This window comes from Mycteria americana, chromosome 22 (assembly GCF_035582795.1).
Source record: "Mycteria americana isolate JAX WOST 10 ecotype Jacksonville Zoo and Gardens chromosome 22, USCA_MyAme_1.0, whole genome shotgun sequence".
Lineage (NCBI taxonomy): Eukaryota > Metazoa > Chordata > Aves > Ciconiiformes > Ciconiidae > Mycteria > Mycteria americana.
Window position 1 is genome coordinate 4,116,286 of NC_134386.1, and position 20,224 is coordinate 4,136,509.

General features: G+C 43.9%; 1 protein-coding gene across 8 annotated transcripts in view; it reads right to left on the reverse strand.

Annotated features, from left to right (window-relative positions):
* TANC2 (tetratricopeptide repeat, ankyrin repeat and coiled-coil containing 2) overlaps window positions 1-20,224 on the reverse strand; it is a 256,753-nt gene that overhangs the window by 40,073 nt on the left and 196,456 nt on the right. For all 8 annotated transcript variants that reach the window (XM_075522836.1, XM_075522834.1, XM_075522835.1 and 5 more), the window contains 3 exons: window positions 16,327-16,558; window positions 13,044-13,210; window positions 10,363-10,970 (listed from right to left, as the gene is read on the reverse strand). In XM_075522836.1, the coding sequence (XP_075378951.1) occupies window positions 10,363-10,970; window positions 13,044-13,210; window positions 16,327-16,558 (1,007 nt within the window). The remainder of the gene's footprint in view (window positions 1-10,362; window positions 10,971-13,043; window positions 13,211-16,326; window positions 16,559-20,224) is intronic.

The following is a 20,224-nucleotide window of genomic DNA, read 5'->3' on the forward strand; positions in this document are numbered from 1 at the left end:
CCGGATCTGCGCCTCATCTATACTACTCTATCCCTCAGGCAAAGTATAAGAGATTTAAAAGAGTGTAAAATTACTCTAGTGTTAAGGCATTGCACTACTGGAGTAAAAGACAGGCAAAAAAATAAGTGAGAATCAGTCCTGTTTACTTCTGAACCTACCGAAGTCCAAACTCCCTGATTTAACACCCACATCTCCCTTCTTCCAGCTAATCCCATGAAACCATTCCAAAATCCAGAGATTTGACACTGTGCCCAGTGAATCTGGTCTTTCAAGAGATGTGTATTCGTATTTTATTCAGTTCTGCAGAGTGCAATTTTATAACTTCGGCACAGAGAATAATGTCTGCTCTGACAAAGCCTGGAGCCTCCTTGGCTTTCAGAAGGATGTCTGTCCAGACTGCAGAAAGGCCACGCTCAGCTCAGTGAGCTCCTCTTGAAGGATCCTTTAATCACCAAAACTGATTTATTGATTTTTGTAACATAGTTTCCCTCTGATGTTGTAATTGCGAATTAACTTGGAAGGAATTAACATTATACAAGAAAATTCAAACAAAATAGGGAACGCTCTTAAGCACGCAATATTCTTTCCTACAGAATTAAATGCTGGTTTAATTTGCTGAGCTAACTGGGACAGCCAAGTTCAAAGCCAAGAAAAATCCTTCCACCCCTCGGGTCAGATCTCATCGCAGCAAGACAAGCTATGGAGTATCTGATAAAAACCCATCACCCTGCCTAGAAGTAACCGAGGACACAGCAGTGGTGTGCTACCAATTTTAGCTGCTTCAGGAAACTGCAGAGACGCTTCCCGATGAGCGGGACAAGAAACCTATGCCAGCATGGTTGCTGCTTGCTTTCTTCACCCAACAGTTGTCTTATTTGCACTGACCCCCTCATACCATAGTCCCGACTGTTCATTACACAGAGGAACACCTAATGGCCTCGACCGTAAACTAGAAATCCATCATTCTGGGTATTAAACCTGAGATTTCCAGGCTAAAAGGAGCTATACATGATTATCTAAGCTTACATTTTTATAGTACAGATGATAAGGCTCAATCCATACATCAATAGATGCATGGGTTAGACTTGCAAAACAAGTCCAGTCCAGATAAGGCTCAACCCACGCGTCAATAGATGCACGAGCCATAGACTTGCACACCAAGTCCAGCACCCCGGTTTCACTGAAGCAGGTCTCTTCGAAAGACATCCGATCATAATGTAATATTTCAGCCATGATGTTATCGCCGCCAAGCAGAAGTGCTAGCTGACGATTTCTGGTTTACAGGAGACAAAATCCATAGCCATCCATAGCCAGTCTGCACAAAATCCATAGCCAGTCATCATCCTAACTCTTAGTGCTTCGTTACCATTCCCCGCGGCCTTGTGTAGTCTAAGCAGTAAAAGCAGCAAACCCATGATTTGTGTGAAGGAGAGCTAAAGAATTGCACGAACCACTCTGCAAGTGTTTGACAAGCAGAAACGGAATCATTTAACAGCATCTGGCCTATCCTTAAGAACAATTTTAATTTAAGTAACAGCATCTTGGCGATGGAGGACTTAAGTTTCTGACATCTCATAAAATCAATAGGCTCATTGGATGTTTCTTCATTGCCAGGGTGTGACTGAACACCAGTAAAACCAATACCATCTGCGCGGCTACAAGCCTGTTCGCATCTAGGGGGACGTGCTCAAGAAACACAAGCTCCAAATGCAGCCAGCGCTGCCTTGCCCCACGTCCTCAGCCCCAGGCAGGCAGGGGAGGCCGATCGAGCGTGTGTGAGACGCAGCCAGGAGAGGAACAAACAGTAGTTAGCAAGACCTGCAGCACTAAGAGATCCTTTAGAGCATTTGTGCTTAATGACTCCTAGTTTTGAATGAGCTGGAAAGCTCCTTACCCCTCTGCCATGGTATTAACAGCATCCACAGCCACGTCCTTCAGCTAGAAAGTTTATTCAAGTAACCTTCAGAGATGTACTAGCAATGAGCTCACTGGTGCAGCTCAGCTGAAACTGAGACCACGCTGCAGACCTGCTTGCAATTCCGGTCTCATTTTTATTTCTCAAGGCCGTCTATTAAAAATTCCATAGGTACTAACCATGCCGCACCCGTATTTTATCAAGGATCGGGAGTGCATGCCTCAGATTATGTTACATACTTGGCTATCACAGAGAAAGAGTTCGTCTGTGGTTTTTCTGGGATAATAGAGCTGCATCCGTGTCAGGAGCTGATCCCGGAGAACCTCTACACTACATGAAACAACAGCAGCCAGGCGCCGGGAACTGCCAAGAGAAGCAGCAAAGAGGAAAACCAGACAACTCTGATGGCACCCTTCAGATTTAAGGTAACAAAAGATACTTACAATGATTTAAAAATACAGAACAAAAAAGGAAGGGTAAAGGAGAGAAAAAAGCATTTCCAAACGCTTACAGGCCCTGACTTAATGAGATTTAAAAAACCAGATCCAGAGAGTAAAGATGCAATTCCCTTGTCTCCGTTCAGTTCATAAGGCTTTTCAGAAAATCTGCTGGTTGCCAGGAACAAATTACTTTATATTCAGAGGAAAGAAGTGTTGTCCAAGAGCAGTGTGAAAAGACTGCTGGCATATTTAATAAATATGTTGGATGGGTAAAATGAATAACAACGTCTCTCAATAAGCTCTCCAGTGACTACACAGTTAACGTACAGAGAAGCTCTCAGAAGGCAAATGGTGATACACTTTCTGTTCTCATTCAACCTGACGTAATTTAAAATATATGGGGTTAGAGAAGAACGGGGAATGTGATTTGGAAGTGCAGTCCTGCCGCTTTGACCAGGAGTAAACGAACACGTGAGCAGCGAGACGGAACAAAGTCAGGGCTACTCTCTAGTGAACTGCTGGAAGATGGCTTTGCTCCGTAAGCGGGACTTAGTATTTGAGGAATGAAACGTTTCTGCTCGTTGCAGGGGGGTTGGACTGGATGCCCTTTAAAGGTCCCTCCCAACCCAAACTATTCTATGATTCTGTGAAATAACAGGAACAAATTAAGCAACATTTCTTTCCTTGGTCAGCATTGATACTGCCTCTGATTAACTCCACTACTCTCTTCTTGCTGGCTCCGTGCCACAGAATGGATTACTCCGTGAATATTTTCTTCCATTTAGATGTGAAAATGGCACAGCATACAGAAGTTTACAGTCCAGAAAAAAAAGAAAAAGATTTTATGAGGACAGTAACTCAAGACGCTAAATATATTCAAAAACCCCTCTGCCTCCGAATGCTTAGGTTGCATGTCTAATGAGCCAGTTAAAACAAGCTGCTCTACTGATGTCCTTTATGGTGGTAGCGATCACATCTGCTCTCCATCTCATCTGTCATGATTTATAGTCTGTCTCCCACTTCTCCTCTTCTCTTCCAACTGACGCTGCAGCTGCAGCCCTGACCAAATTTCACAGGAAAAACCTGCAGCTAAGCCACTTCGCCGCTTTGCTAGACACACAGCCACCACATGAATGAGTTCAAGTTTCCTTCTCTTCTGCGTGCACCCTGTCCTGAACCCCGTGTTACACAAGCGTTGGCTTCTGATGCTCAGAGAAGTCCCTGTTACGGCTGCCCAACTTGCTGCCAATGGCTTTAATCATTTATGCTTTTAGCTCTGTACTTCTGCATGAGATTAGAGTTTTAACATCTAGAGATGTTGGCAACGTGGAGACTCGCATGAAATTAAGTTTCCTACATTCATTTTGTTGAGCTATTGCCCACTCTTTTTATATTTCAAAATGTACTACGTTACAAACCATGGAATCAGGAAAACTTTATTCTGGAAGTCATATGGGAAGCCTAAAAGTTGTATTCTAAGAGTCAGCACTCCAGCAGGTCCCTACTGCTTGGTGAACAGATTGTGTTTGCACCTCCAATTAACTGGAGGACATTATGATGGATTCATCTTTGTGATCCAAAAATATGGCACCCACTACGGTCCGCTTGAGGAGTAAATTAAAAGAGCAAGAAACATTGTACTGTCATTCTTATGCTATGGGTATAGACGAAGCCCTGCCCCAAATCACAGGTAAGCCACCGCTTCTACCACGCTCCACGCTTCTGTCAAAATTACAGCTGTGGAAATGATCTTAAAACACTAGATCCTGTGGTGATTTGGTAATTAATTATACTAACTCAGCACAGGCCTTGCACAAGTGCAGACAACCGGACAGCAGGCTGGGCAAGGAAAAAAATTGACCTCATGTATTTCGGTGACATGTGGCATCCAGCCCACAGCTGGAGACGGCAAAACGACAAATTACAACGTATTCCTCCGGGTTCTGCTGATGCACCAAGTGCTGGCATGTACCTGTACCTGGGGGCACTCAGAAAAGCCTAGTGTGAGCTACAATACGTGCAGAGCTAAAAGACTGGCACTCTGGAGCCATGAAAAACACATTAAGAGAGGTAATTCCAACGGTAAAGCAATGCTAAATAATAATAAAAGCAGCAGCGCTCAGCTCCCTGCTGCACCTCGAGAGCTGGGGTTGCTACTGACTGCCAACCGCTTGTGAAAATCTGATTATTTCACCTCCATCCTCACTAGCGGGCACTGCGTTATTTTTAATTTTCTGCACAAGTATATACGGGATTCAAATAAATCCTAAACCCATTATTTTGCCTCACCTTGACTTCAAACAGCACCTTTGCTTCGCTGAGTAAAATCCATCCCACATGAATGCAGAGAAAACACTTAAGACATAGCCCAAGTTTTGGTGAAGACTTGAGCATTTCAGCTAACAATAAAGCAGAGTGTATTTTAAGAGCTTTTCAGAATCTTATAATATAAAAGAGGAAGAAAGTCAACTAATCCATGCACCATAATGACAGTGAGCTACATATGGAGGAGCTAACTGTGGATAATTTTTAAGAAGCTGATGCGTAATGGTAGGACCCACCCCCCATTTAAAGGTGTTTGCTGTATCCCTGAATTTTTATAAATATCATTTTCACTGACTTTTCCTCCGAACTTTCTAAATTAATTACCTTTTGACTGGGGATTGTTATTTGTCAATCAGATTAAGCGTTCCACCAAAATGAAAAAAAAAACAAAAACAAACCAACCTTAAACCCAACCTTATTTTCTTCTAATGTGCACACTCTATCATTTTGCTGGGTAATATATAAAAACTTTGTGTAGGAAAAGTCTCCACTTGCAGCATGCCTCCCAAGAGAAAAAGGAAAATGCAAAATACCTACACTGTATTGTATTAAAAGACAGCTCTGCTAGAAACCATGGCAACTCAGCGTGCTGGATTAGAGATGCATACTTCTGTTTGGATCGCTGCTGCACGCTAATCCATGCAGGGTGCCTTTCTTTGGGGTTTCAGGGACAGGGACAGATTTGGTTTGTGGATGTAGAAGAGGAGGGAAGAGATGAGGAGATGCCCTCAACCTCAATGATGGAGCCACCAGTACTTCTCCCTCATTATTTTTTTGTGATATCCCTGATTATTAGGTATCTTCTAATAAAGTCAATGAGGAGGAGCTGCCTGATAAAGCCCTGGTGCATTGAAGAGAATGTCTACTGCAGAGTATTGATTCCTCGTGCAGTATTCCCAAGCTTGGGTTTCAGAGCCAGGTCAGCCTGGCGGTGCCATCGCTGGACACGGTGCCAACACCCTGATTTTGAGAGATGCCAAATGCCTGCCAGGTCTCTCTCCATACCTGAGCATTCAGCTTTTCTGGAAACCTGGACACAAATGTTCGGGATTTCAGACTAACACTGCATCTTTAGGACCCATGAGAACAGCTCTGCATCTCCACGCAGTGAAAACGTCCTGCGCGCAGCAGCATATTCCTCCAAAGTTCTCTATCAGGAGACTCTCCTCCATCATCACACCGTGACTGCTGTCCTCGCCACTCTTGCTCTTCTTATGGAAGGAAAAAAGCTTCTGTCCCCGTCATATGGTAAACCACAGAGTAAGTGCAGTTAACCAAACATCTGTGCAACAGCAAGGAGCCAGAAGCAGAATAGAGCCTTCGTCATGTTAAGGAACAGTTTAATTTCTGCAGACAAAAAGCATTCTTTGTTATGCTTACTTGCAGGCTGGCATTAATAAAGCCCAGCTCAGCAGAGCCTCTGCTCTGCCTATCCAACACCACAGCTCCAGGTGGGAGAGACGCCTTGGGCTGCACTTCCAGAGTTCAGCGAACAAGAGCAAGCCTATGCCGAAGGCACCACCTCTGCAGCTTCCCATCTTCTCCAAGTCCCAGCCCGGTGCAGGTCCCCTCCCCAGGAGCGGCACGTCCACGCCTGGGCGAGTCACCCTAGACTGTCCTCCAGGCAGCGGAGGGGATCGGGTATGGGATTCAGCTCATCCAAGTCAATGGCTAAACCAGGCCACATGAATTGCTTCAAGTATTAAAGGAGATCAGAGTGACTGCCTGAGGAACAGACGCGTGGACTGCAAGCATCTAATTAGGTGAGATTAACCCAAGCCAGAGGTGAAGCGCTTGAGGTGAAGATCTAAATGCTTCATTTTGCTAAGGTCCCGCGGATGCTGGGAGTTTCCCTGAGCAGTGCAGACAAAAAGCCGGTTTCTACCCTGCTCCAGAGTGAGTGGTGATGACAGGAGACACCCCACCAGCATGCACAACATTGGGTGCTCCAGTGCCACCCTGAGAAGCAAATGCCCAAATTAAGAGAGTCATATGCATGCAACAGCATAGAGAGCATCTTCTTCCTTCCATAGTTTTCCTGGACAAGAAAAGAAAATCTGTGCCTTTACCTCAAAACCCTGTGTATTGGTTAGAAGAGCAGCCTGGACAGATTCATCTCATCCAGTTTTATCTGCCAAGATACCTGGTGAGCCCGTCACCCCAAGCTCCCTTCAGAAATCAACAGGAGGAGACGCTTCCCAGGCACTCTTCATCTGACCTATTTTAGCCTTTTAGCTCATGATGAAACGAATCATTCTTATTTCTCTCCTCTGACTATAAAGCAAGTCTAGACGAGTAACTCAGATGTTGATACTTAAATCTGGATAGAGTAATTTCACTTCTGGGGTCCGTATCTGACTACAGCTCTTTTACTGCCTTGCCAGGGCAAATCACTTCACTTCTGTCTCTCTCACAGTCCCTTCAGGAGCAGCACAAGGATAAAACATTTTATTAGCGTTGTAAAAGCATGGAAAATAATTGCATGGAAGTTTCTGATTAAGTCTAGGCAGAAAACAGCACAGCACTATAGCAGGATTTAGGTTACGAAACACAAGCGTAAGAGTGAACATACAATAATAACCAATTTCTCCCTGCACCAGTCACAAAGCATTGGGTCTTTCCCTAAAATGTTTTATGTTATTTGTCAACTAAGACGCTTGGCTAATAGTGTTACACTGACAGGCCGGGGAAGTCATTACTGCAATGCTGGTTAAACGCTCTGACAAACACTTCTTTGGTGCCCTGTTATTAAACAACAGGATGCTGGGGGGGTTCCCCTGAGGGAGAGCCTGCAGCGACAGCGTTCCCCTTCGATGCCAATTAGCCTTTGTTTTGGACAGCAAACACACGGTGAGTGTTCAAAGAAGAGGGTTAGCATCTCAACAGGCTAACGCAAAAATCTGGAGAATGGAGATCTGCTGTTTGTTGTAAAAGCGTAGAAAAACGTGATAAATTCTGGACATTGCGTTCTTCCTCTCGCCTCTTTTCCGTGCTTCTGAGAACATGGGAACTCACTCTCATTAATGAAACGAGGAAAATTACCCTAGCTGCAGTGCCACGGACACGAGGCCCATTATCCCAATTTCCTTCGTAACATCCTCACACCTGGACACTCTGTCAGGGCAAGTCAATTAAAAGCAGCTTCACAAAACCACATTTCACTTCGAAGCTCTTCTCCTGGGGAAAAAATCAGCCTCAGCAACCTGACTCTTTACGTATTGACACGGCAAGGTCAACCAGCTTCACATGAACGGCGCATTTCTGCACCGTCGGACGATGAACTTCAGGAGCGGTCCATTACAGTTGCCATGCCTTCTCAATTCCCAAGCGAGCAGAAAGCCATCAAACTGGCTGTGAGCAAACCAGACCAGGCAAATTTTCATAGGCTACTCCTATGAACTCCGTCAGCGGCAAGCTGTGCTTCTTTTAGAAGAAATAAAATGAAAAATCATTACTTATCTTAATCGTCGCTAAGGGTTTACCATGCTCTGAGCTCAACATCTCAATATTAGCTCTTCCCTGAGAGCTGGACAGGAGGATTTTGAGGAGCACAATAGCTGAATCTCAGGGGGTCCAGTCTATTAATCACTGAAATGTATCCTGTTTCATTACCTACCATCAGAGTATAATGCAATTAGTGCACATTATACATTAGAGATATTTATTAGTCCTGCAGTACGTATGGACTTACACTCAAGGCAGTGGGAGCCCGTTATATGCACTGCAACTTCTTTTTCGCCAGTGGCAAGGAGCTGAGTCGGGTTAGCTCTGCAGGGATGCCCTACTTGCAAAGAGCATGAGCGTTCCCCGTACACTTTCAAGTCACCATTAATTTATCACATGAAATGGCATGTACGGGATGAAAAGTGATGCCTGAAAGTCTCCTGAATAGTCTGAAGGGCACACACGAACACAATGCGTTCGTGATGTTCATGAAAGGCAGCACCAAACCCAAACCCTGAGCAGAGATCTATCACGTCGCTGGTGACTTGTCAAGCAAACACAGGCTGATTTGTGCCTTTGTGCTAAAATCACACACGGTTGCATGCCTTGTTTCAGTGCGAAACCACCCAAAATGCAGCACGTTTCAGTTTCACTCTGAATTTGGTATTCTGAGAACACCCTTACCCATCTGTGTGAGAATGAAGAAGAGTATTTCTGGACGCAGAGGACCAAAGCCCCCGCTGTTGCCTCGCCGTATGCATTGCTACCACACACAGCACCCAACACACGCGGGTGTCTTGCCCACCAGGTAAGCATCCTGCACCTTCATTTTCTTTTTGTGGTAACGAAGGAAAGTAGTGATTTTTCTGAGTTGCTCTCGCTATGGTTCGTTATAGCAAGTGCTGTGTGATTAGTGATAATTGCCAGGCATGCTGGCTGCAGTCCCCTCACCCAGCTGATGACAAGCTCGCTTACAGCCAGGCCAGCCAAAACCACAGGGGCCAGACAAAACCAGTAGCACGGGGTGGGAGCGACTGGGAGGGAGAAAGCTCTCAGCTCCATAGGCGTAAGTGCCGCACAGGCATTGCAAGCAGGGTGGAAAAGCATTACGCAGTGACAAGCACTTAATGACTCCGAGGAAGGATATTAAATAACTAACATTGATTGATATAAAGACACCTGCTGCTGTGAGATGCTTTACAAAGAGTTCGCTCGATAGGACTATTGTGCAGAACCTACTAAAACAGAGAAGATGCCTGTTGGGAGGAGCTTTATAGCATTTTTCTACTGCAGCCTGTTTACCACAAAATTTAAAGTGGTAAATTACTCTGCCACTGCTAACAGCTACAGCTGCTTTATCAGCCAGGTGGCTATTCGGTTCCAGCAGATACCATCATATTTTCTTCAGACTGACCATAGGGTCTGGGAGCTGCACTGACACAGCCTTGAATCCAAGTGTTTCCCTGATTTTTCTAATCATATTTTAAGAATGGGCAGGCCAAATGGAGCAAAGCTTATGGGGATAAACTACTAGAATTACAGTCAAGAGTGTCTGTTTCCACTCTTCAGTAGAAACAAAGATAACGTTGTTAATGGTGATCGCTGGGTTTAGAGAATATAAATCTAACCATGATTAAATTCTATTCCCTGTGAGCTAAGCCAGGAACTCAGCTGCTATCAGGACAGAGATTATGGATGCATTTACAGTCCAAAATTGCTACAGCCTGATTCTGTTTCTTATTTTGCTTTCAAAGAGACATTCAGTAGGACTACGAGGAATAAAACTTCAAAAAGAAGCCAACTGCAAAAGACGTATCCACGCTGTTCATCCTTCATCTCCTTATCCTCTGCTTCATGTGGTTTTGGTACCTTTGGAGAAAGGGAGGATGATTCCCCTTCTCCAGTCTGAGTTGGCAGGAGTAATCTGCTGAAATGCAGACATCCCTGGTGATGCCTGTATGGGAGATAGTCAAGTTGGGGCCTTCTGAGGAACAGCTGATCTCATTCTGAAGATGACTATTAGGGTTGCCGGGTCAGTGTGTGCCTCAGGGTGCTTATTTCTTTCCATGAACAACATAAAGATCTAAGGTGACTAGTACAGATGTAGAGATCTACAGTGTAGACAGACCAAAGTCAGGTGAGACGCATCCATGTCCAACCTCGTAAAATGAAACGATTCAGGTAATACTATGAGATGAACACATTTGTAAACTCTGATTTCTCAGAGCGTTTGCTTACCTAGGATCACAAAGAAACTTGGTCTTTTCACCTTCTTCTCTCCAAATAAGCCATTCTCGGAAAGAGGGATGAACAAACATTCGCGTCATATCTCTACGTTTGATAAGAAACATAGAAAGGTTCTCCATCCTCTGCTGAAAGTCATCCCACTCCAAAGTGCCCTCAATGTTACCTGCATTAATGGCCTGAAAAATATGTTCATCTGTTAATGGATGCAGAGATGCCACTGCCACATTCAAGAGAGGCATAACACGATCAAAGGAAGACTGCGTTGGGAACTTCATATTGCACTGCAACAGGTAAACTTCTGACAGAGACACCGGGACTACTTTGTAGCTGGAGCTTTTTAGTACTAGGTATCCTTTCTCTATGAGATCAAAAGTGAGTTTTAGGTACAGATAGGACCCTTGGCTCAAGGTCTTGAGGTGAGAACTGAGTTTGCCAAATGTAGTGTTGTCCATCTTGCCGTTAAGCGAGATGTTGTTCTGGATCTCCGAGCTGCTGTGTATCCGATGAAGGATATATGCCTGCAGGTCCTGGTCTATGGCTTCGTTCTCTTCCAGTCTATCCAAAAATATTCTGTGGAAGGGCAACAGCTTAATTATTTCCTACAAAGAAAGAGAAAAAAAAAAAAGGATACTCATGCTGGCAGTGTTTATTATTCATTAAGTAAACTTAATTCATATTACAATAGCACCTTTGAGACTCCTTTAAGACCTCTTCCATCAGGGCAAGCACACAAGATGGCAGTTTGTGCCCTCAGGACCTCACAATCTCATCTATAATCAAGTAGGTTGCATGTGAAACATGACTGAAATAAAAATGAAGGACACTGTTCCTAATCCCACATCCATGGAAAGGGCTGGAAAATTCACACAGAGCAGCGCCCTTGTTACTCCTACCCCATCTCAATCACATATCGACACGCCACCCCTTCTGCTGTCATGGCAGAGGGAACGGACAACCCGATGACGGATCTGAGGCCAGAAGAAATGTTGCTGAAGCTGAGCTAAGTACCTCCCCAGGAGCGTGCTCCCATATCACACAGCTGCTATTAACAGGGAAACGCACGGAAACAGCAGGACAGATAATAGAGAGTATTTTCCAGTGCAAAATAAATACATCTGCCTGCTGCAGGATAGTGTGGCCAGGGATCCTCTCATCTGCTGAGCTCACTGATGATGCTTATGCAACATAAACCAAAGATCATCAAAAGCTTTTCCAAAGGAATTCTTGCGTCATGGGCTCTCAGGGAGCTGTGAATCAGGGGCTCTCAGTCACTGCGAATCAGGGAGAAATGATGCAGTGGAGCTCAACAAGGCGGTTGCAGGAGAAGCCATCAATTCTCCAAAAAAATAAAGAAGGTGAGCACAGTGCAAAACTAAAGTTTGCAGTGAAAACCATAGGGCTGCAAAAGCCCTAATTAAATGAGGAATTCAAGTCATAGGGATGCAATTTACCTACAATTACAAAAAGATTTCTTCCAAATGATGTTTAATCTACTCCATTACTGAGCAAAAAAAGAACTGCAGCACAGAACAGCAGATAGCCTGTGCTCTCCCGGTGTCTTGGGGAGCAGCTGCTGTTCCCAGCTACAAAGGCAGCATGCAGCAGCTGGCTGCCTTGATGGGGCTGGAACCAGCACTCAGCTCCCTGCCAGGAGGACCACAGTAAATCAACCTGTGGATCTCAGTAAATATTAGCAAATCTCAGTAAAACTGCTTAATGGAGCTCCATAAAAATGAACTGTGCAGCCCCGTGCTAATGAAAAAATGGCTAATAATGAAAAAATGAGAAATGTAGAGCTGCAGACACGCCTTTCTGCCCGGACCAGCTGGTCCAGCTGAAGAGTGGCTCTGAGCTGGCTCCCAAACGTGTCTCGTCCCTCTGATGTCTGTCTCCTCTGGGCTCCTGGCTCCGACGCTCAGTGTGAATGTTCCCACAAGTGACGCCGCAAATCAACCAGCTCTACTGTGAAACAGTTGAAAGAGCAGATCTGCCCTAGCTGGGCCGTTGTGTTTGCTTCCCAGCTTGCTCCATTCAGATGAGCAGCTGAGCCGACAAACCGAGGTCAGCTTAATCCTGATGCCAAGAGAGCGGTGAAGAGCAGCTAAGGACGGGCTGAAGGTAAAAACCTGCCCAGCTGCAAACTGAAATAAAAATACTTAAGAACATCCCCAACAACATTCAGCTTGGAGCTTCAGCACCTGCTCAAGATATTCTTCATTGAGCTGAATAATGTCTTGGCCCGACACCGACTCCTCCAGACTGAAACAATCACACTCTCATGCTCTGGGTCATGCAGAAGGGGTATGAAGATATGCATTCCTTCGCCCTTCCACACGGAGGAGAGGACGTTCTCGAGCAGCACGGGCTGACACCCATCAGGCCCTACCCTCCTAATACGGTCGGCGAGGAAGTAGCTCGTTGGCATGTGGGCTGTCTCACTCAAATGAACTAAACTATTTGCTGATGAACATTTATTGACATGAGTAAGTGATGCTGGATTAGATCCTTGCAACGCTGTACAGTCAGTTTGGGGACATGAATGTAAATCCAAGTACAAAAAAGCCGAAAGGACAACCTGAAGTGAAGCAAATGCAGATACCCACTAAGATCTTCTTTATCAAAGCCCATCGTGACAATGACACAGCTTATCACAATTCTTGGTCTCAGCATACCTGTAGACTTGTCCTGACTGTCACTACCAGCTTCAGCCAGGAAGGGAATTTTCCAATCATTTTGCTCAGGAATGATACTATAGTGTCTCCATAATCTGGCTTGTGAAATTCAGCCTCATTTAAGCCATCAATTAATATAATGAAATCTTCATCAGGGATCTTCCTCTCTGAGAGAAAGAGAAAAAGAAAAAGCATTTATTTGAAAGGCTAGACAGGCGACTGTGACGTACTGCAAAGCCACTACAGTGTTTTAAAGCATCATCAGATATTGCTAAGGAAGAAAAAAGACACAGTAGCAGCACCTTTCTTATGATACATTAATTGCATATGCACACAGAGGTAGGCCCACACATACGCTATTTCAATTCTTAAAAAATACATATTTTAGTTATGACATACACAACTGTGATATCCCACGGATAAAACAGCTAGTCCTCTTTTTAAAAATTTCCTCTTCCACAAAGTCCGATGTTGTTTGATGTGAATCAGTACCTTTCTGATAAGTTTTAATAAACACATTATTAGCGGTTCTCTATAGTTTTGGTGTTAAACTCTCACCCTGATGTCAGCCTGTCTTAATTTTTACAACTGCTAAATGAAGGTTCACCAAGAAATTCACCTCCCCAAAAGCTCTAGATCCTTCCGATCTGCACTTTGGGCACTGGCTGCTTGATCAACTGAGGTCTGGGCAAGCGTTTTGAAACAGAAGCAAACCCCATTCACAGGCAAACAATTATCTGAGGAGAGTAAACCGCCAGTCTGCATGCGTGGGGCTGGTCATTCAGCACTTTGGAGGTTACAACCTCTGTTCAGCAGAGACTGTTCAAAAAGACTCTGAACTTCCAGGATCGTAAAGGAGTTTGATCTCAAGTCTGTAGCCAAACGTCTTTTATAAATGAGTCAGGAGGAATAAAAAAGGTCCTACAAAAAGCAAATCACAGGTTTTTTAAACAGGGTATTTTTGCTGCCGGTGAATACAGTAACCAAACTCATGCAGACAATGAAGACAACGTTTGTCCATCAGGTGCTGAGAGCTGAGTATAGCTTTATAACTAATGATACAGGTTCTTTCAGACTTGCATCTCAAGTGGCATCTTCTCAAAGGTAATCTTGCCTAATAAACTAAAAAATGGGTGGGAAACAAGAGTCTACTGTTGGCATATGCCATTAACATGTACTACAGATTCTGATCTCTGTAAAATTTGCTCTCCTTTGTAAAGTACTATGGATAAATCCTGCTATCAAAAACCTCAGTATTCCCAATAGCAGGTCAGCTTTTCCCTTTGACTTTAATTTGCATCAGGAAATTTTCTATAAAAACCCAGCACAAAACGTTCCTCGATGACATGAGCAGTCTCTGTGGTGTTCCAGGGAGAACTGAAATTCGTAAACACCTTGCATTCGGTAGGGCTGAGCATCGAAATCCCATCTTGTCCTTGCCTTACGTTACCAAGTTGCATTTATTTCCTAACATACTGTTAATATCCATATGAAAAACACATATTTTGCACTAAAATTACCATAGATCCCTTTTTGGTTCACTTCTCAGTAAGATTATTGGGTACACTAGAAAATACAGTTTATGACTCTCTGAAATCTTGGAGTGAATATAGTGCCTGAGTTTTATACCCACATCTCATGTTTCTTGTAAAGCCTGAGGGAGAGAGGAGAAAGCAGGGAGTAGGGGAAGAATCAGAACGTTGTTCTCTTATATATTATTTAGATTCCTTGAGATTAAAAAAAAAATATAGATTTGAGAAACATGAATCTAACTTTCTCAGTGACATTCACCATTAACGGCTGCACAATAATTTTGTCCCAGTAGCATTAAAGCTTCAACAGCACCTTGTAAAAGACCTGCTGATATATTTACAGAGTCTTAAATGTTATATATTTTTAAACCAATTTCCAGACGCTGTTCATTTTGTTACAAAACACTTGGTGCAAATTAGCTTGCCAGCACTCCCGATCAGCAAGGCTGAAAGATGGGAGTCCTGATCATTGGCTCCATTGGAGCTGTGTTGAGTGCAGAGCCCAGGAGGAAAAGAAAAAGCTTTTATATAATATTTTTCCACCCTCCAGAACTTAGGACCAGATGGAGGTCAACCTGTTTGGCAAGAAAAATAAGCATCCTCCGAAATGCTCTGAGTTCAATAGCTGGAATACCTCCCAAGGAATTACTGTAATAACCACGAATTATTTTCCTTTAGAGCAGCGGTTCCTAAATGTATCTTTTTTTTTGCCAAGAGTGTTGGTAGGAAAGAGTAGCCATGCTACTCCTACAGTGACATTTCTCCATGCCAGGAAAATCAACTGCTGTCGAGCTGTGCTGGCTCTACGTGTGCTTTGTGCCTGGTGGAACCACGCGTGTTGGACCCAGATGCTGCTGCTCAGAGTTTGGCCACTGTTCTGAAGAGCTGCTTTGAACAACAGGGCTTTGAATCTGGTAGAAGCTGCATCTATTTCACGTTGGCTCCTATGCTGTCATATGTAGGGCGGTAACAGAAAATTATCTGAACTATTTTTGCAGCCAACTTGCAGCACGGCATTTTAATAAACACCGTTTTGCAGGACAACAGAGTCCTGAACTCTGCAACGCTCCGACAGTTTTCATGGCAACGAGCAAAGATCTTAAATTTAGCGATTGTCACAACGAATTAGTTATATCTTGCAGAGGAAAGAAAGAAAAGGAGACAAAACCAATGCAGCGTTAGAAAAAGCTCTAAAATCTGTAATCAGGATAAGGCTTGTTACCAGTTCCCCTAGAAGCGTTACGCAGGGGATCTATAGACTTTTATGGTATCTGCTCTTTTGGTGAAAGCTTCAAATTCTCAAAAGCCCACTAAATAATGGCAGGGAAAGGGAAAAACATTCACCTCCTAAACAAATAAATCAGAACACATTGCCATAAGCAGAGCTGTGCATGGAAATTGTTGCTTGTTTTCACCTTCAGAACTGCGAGGCCAGGCTTGGGATGCAGAAGAAAGCAAGAAAAGAGAAAGCCAAAGGAACGCTGTCATTAGCTAGCGTCTCCTCTACGGCCCTGAAATGCACATCAGGAGGAGAGGGGTGGTTAATCCCTCGCTTCCAAACAAGCACGATGGCATATTCTCAGCTTCTCCAGATCCCACCTCTTCCCTGCAGCTCTTGAGATGCGACGCAGAAGGATTAATCTATCGCTTCGTTTAAAAGCCCAGATGCAACTAAGCACCATTTAAAAAATAATAATAAAAAAACGGTGTGCGGGAGCTCAGGGGAAGCGTAGGGAGCGTCATTACAATACCTTTGTGCAGATTTTCCAAGGGCTCCAGGACTCCCCTCCGGAAGGAGGCCATGGGGTCTTGCACGCAGGACCTGAGGCTGAGCATGCTCTGCAGGTGGGGCTCCCGCAGGAGCTGCTCCCTGTAGGCAACGAACTGCGGTGAGCGGCAGAGCAGGGCGGCCACGTTGTGCACAAACTCTGGCACCAGGCAGGTGTAGGCATTATCAGCTTGGCAGTAGTGGTAAGCGACAACCTAGCACAGAGAAAAACAACAAAAAAACGCATCTTCATCAGAGGCGAGTCGGGCAAGTTGTTAAAAGCAGCGTTTTTTGTTTGGTGAATTTGATGTATTCTGGCAGGCGAAGTCTTTAAGAGTACCAAATGTTAACTGCCCGTGACAAGAATCCAGACGAATCAGTTGGTAAAAACAGGCACTGATCCTGAAAAATGACTGGACCTGCCACTTGAGGAATAAATGAAATTAAGCTGTAGCTGCTCACAGGGATGGACAGTGACAGTAACTGACATATCAGAAGCACTGCGCTGAGCAGGGAGCGATAGGATTGTGCTCCAAGCTCCGTTTAAGGACTTGGCATCAGTAATAACTTGTGATTGTTTTCTTGAACTTATTTTTTATTTGCTGTTTTCAAATGTCAAGCTCTGTAGAAGCAGGCAGAGAGTACTAGCTGAGTACCTTACAGCAAGGTAGCATCTGCAAATGACAGATTCCCATGAACGGAGGGGAATGGCAGGCTTACTATACATTACTCATCCACTGCGATCCCGCTCTTCATTCAGAAAATTAATTCAATTAACAAAAAAAAAAAAAAAAAAGGAAACCTTCCTCTTTTCCCAGGTCACCTGATTTTCCCAGCTCTTCAAACTCTGCTAGAACCCACTAAATTCTGCCCACTTACTAAAATAAGCAGAAAACCAGTGACATCTTCTCAGTTCAGTCTGCCAACTTTCCCATTTTCTTTTGCAATATTAAAAAAAGGCCCACAAAAATCTCTCTTTGCTTGTAAAGCACTCGGCAGGCCACTCCAGTACCGCTCCATCCACCAGCTCCTCCTGCTCCCTCGCTGGCACCAGCCTCCTCGTGGCACCGCCCGGCCATTTGGTCCGAGCCTCTGCCAGGCCAAATAGCTTTTCTCCAGCTCCCATTCACTGGGTTTTCTATCCAAATGTCACTGACAGTATCCAAAAATATCCCGGCAAGGCAGGTGGGATCAATTTTGTACCAAACCCACCACTGCCCTGGAGCATTGTAGCACAGAATACAAATATTGCAAAATAAACCACATTTCTGAACTTGGAAAGGACAATATGACTGATGATGCTGCGCGGAGGAGATTTGTGTGGCCTCTCTGGATGCCTTGTGAGCTCGGATGAAACGTGGCCTGCGGCTGCTGGCCGTGATTAAGGCTTGCTGGCTTTCCACCTGCAACGCCCAGCCCTCGGTTCGCAGCAGGCTGCAGGGGGCCGGGGTGGCATAGCCAGCCTCTGAGCTCTGCCACTGCGAAGGATGGTACCAGGAACGAAACCATCAGGCGGTGGGGTCCTCACACATTGCGGGCTCAGCACTGGCTTTTCATTTTAAATAGAAATATATGAAATTACCGATGGGGTATAATGCAATAATTTCCTTTCACAGTCAAAATGAGGTGTGATGCATACAGTGATGATAAAGCTCGGCTGTTATTTCAAGCATCAAGCCCTAATACATGTGCTTAAGCTTTAATGGATACCTCCAAATTCGTAACAGAATTTTTCCTACCAGCCAGTTAAAATATAATGTATTCCCTTAGAGAACAGCACCGGGTAAAGTAATAATAAAGGCAGTGATTTCTTTTCAACAATCCTATTTATTTGGGGATTGTAACTTGTGGATTCCACAGTATAAAGTTCTTAAGCGGCCGCCCCTTGATATCAGGTTCCCAGTAACAGAAACCAAGTTGCTGCACGCAGAGCTCTTCTTTCCTACACACTAGGTGGGCAGACACAAAAACAAAGCCTCCTTTTTACGAGAGGCCAGTTAAGCTCTTCCAGGAATCTAAAGAGCCACGTCATGGAAAAGGGGACACACCTAGTACCCATGAAGGGAATGGTCGCTGCTAGATATTGGGACGTACATACAGTTACAACTCAATTAATTTAAGCCCCTTCACGTACATTCTTGACCCCTGTGCTGGATTTACTGGTATATTGACTAAGCCTTAAACAGGAGGATAAATGCAATGCTTAATAGGTGGATCTGAAGCTAAATCAGTAAGCAATGAAGATTTTGGAAAGGCGACCGAAGGAAAGGCATTACAATGTTCTCAGAAATGCAACTGCGCCAAAATTGCATCTTGATGTTATTTATTCTCCGTGACATTTTCTCTATCTTCAAATCAAAGAGAGACTGCCAAAAGCCAGTGCTGCAAGCTGAGCCTGGTGCTAGAAATCAGGCTCCTCACTTACACAACCAGAGTTGGGTGGGAAACAGTTTTCTCATCCTGTAAAATTTTTCAAGGTTTCAAAGCATTCCCCTGTTCCACCCTTGGGAATGAGACCGAGGTTAATGTGAAAAGTGAACGAAGGAGACTTCAGGACAACCAACGGGTTGGTGTGGACGGGGCTCATCCCCAACCAGATTCAAACCCTGTTCTTTCTTTGTCATATTAGGTGAATGCCTCTAATACCTGGCCACTAATGCTGTGGGGAAGGTCCCTTTCCAATGATTTCACTTTATATACTTTATTAATTGCTCAAGGATCCAGCAAGAGGGGTGGATTACGATCTCCATGGCTTAGGATTCTCTTCTAAGATACAGGAGACCATGTCCAGACCTTGCTCTACATCTGAAATGACCATTCCGTACCCTAGCTGTAATTCTGGGGTGCTATTAGTCTCTCCTCCTTTTGCTTGGCTGGACAAGCCAAGAAGTACATCCAAGAAATGAAACTAAGAATTTGTATAGCCTGGAAATAAACTTTTCATTGAGAAAGGCGTGCTCTCAATAAAAGCTTCATTTTCCATAAAACAAACTACTTTGCTTTAAAAAGCTGCTTGAAAAAGTTCCAACCATCTCTCATCATAAACAAAATCCTTGAATTAAACATTTAATTTTATCTAGAAACTGTGTTACAATAAATGAAATCACCAGGGAACAGCATGCTCTTCCAAAGGTATGGGCATGCCTAGATGTTGTCACCAGTAAACATTTATTTTTGTCTGATACAATTTAACGCATAATTTTTCTAATCATAGTTTCAATTTGAACTTTGTCATCACATAGCACAAAACACTATAAACACTAAATTGGACTTCCAGAATTTTTAAACCTTTATTTCAGCTATCAGGTTTATTAAATAATGTTTACAAAGTTGGAAACTGAGAAGTTCCTTGCTCTGAAGTTTGATTAAATTTAAATCACAGGATCTCAAACATTAAGTATATAACGCCTATAAGCAACCCTAATGCAAGAGAAGCGGATTACAACGAAGGATGGGAAAAGTAACACCTAGATCAAGAGAACTGTTCAAAATATCTGTTTATGTCATTTTTGTAAGGGCTGAGAACGCAGTTTTGACAAGTCGAGTGACTCCCTGCTGAGAAACCAAGGCATTATGTTGTTTATATTAAGTATCAAATGCCAAAAGTCACCAACCTGTATAATTTCCTTTCTTGCTTGAAAGGGAGCTTCAAAATAATTCACACTTGTATGATGCGTATTTTACTTCCAATGATTACCTCCTCTCCTAAAATAATTTGGCGAGTCTAGCTGGCTACACAACAAAGAAGTACATTTATCATGAGCTTTTTGGTAGCCAATTTTTTTTAACATTAGTTATGTGTTGTAAGGCTTGAGAAACACCAGACGTGGTGAAGGCAGAGCATTGCCTCTAAGAGACCATGGCCAACGTTCAACACAATC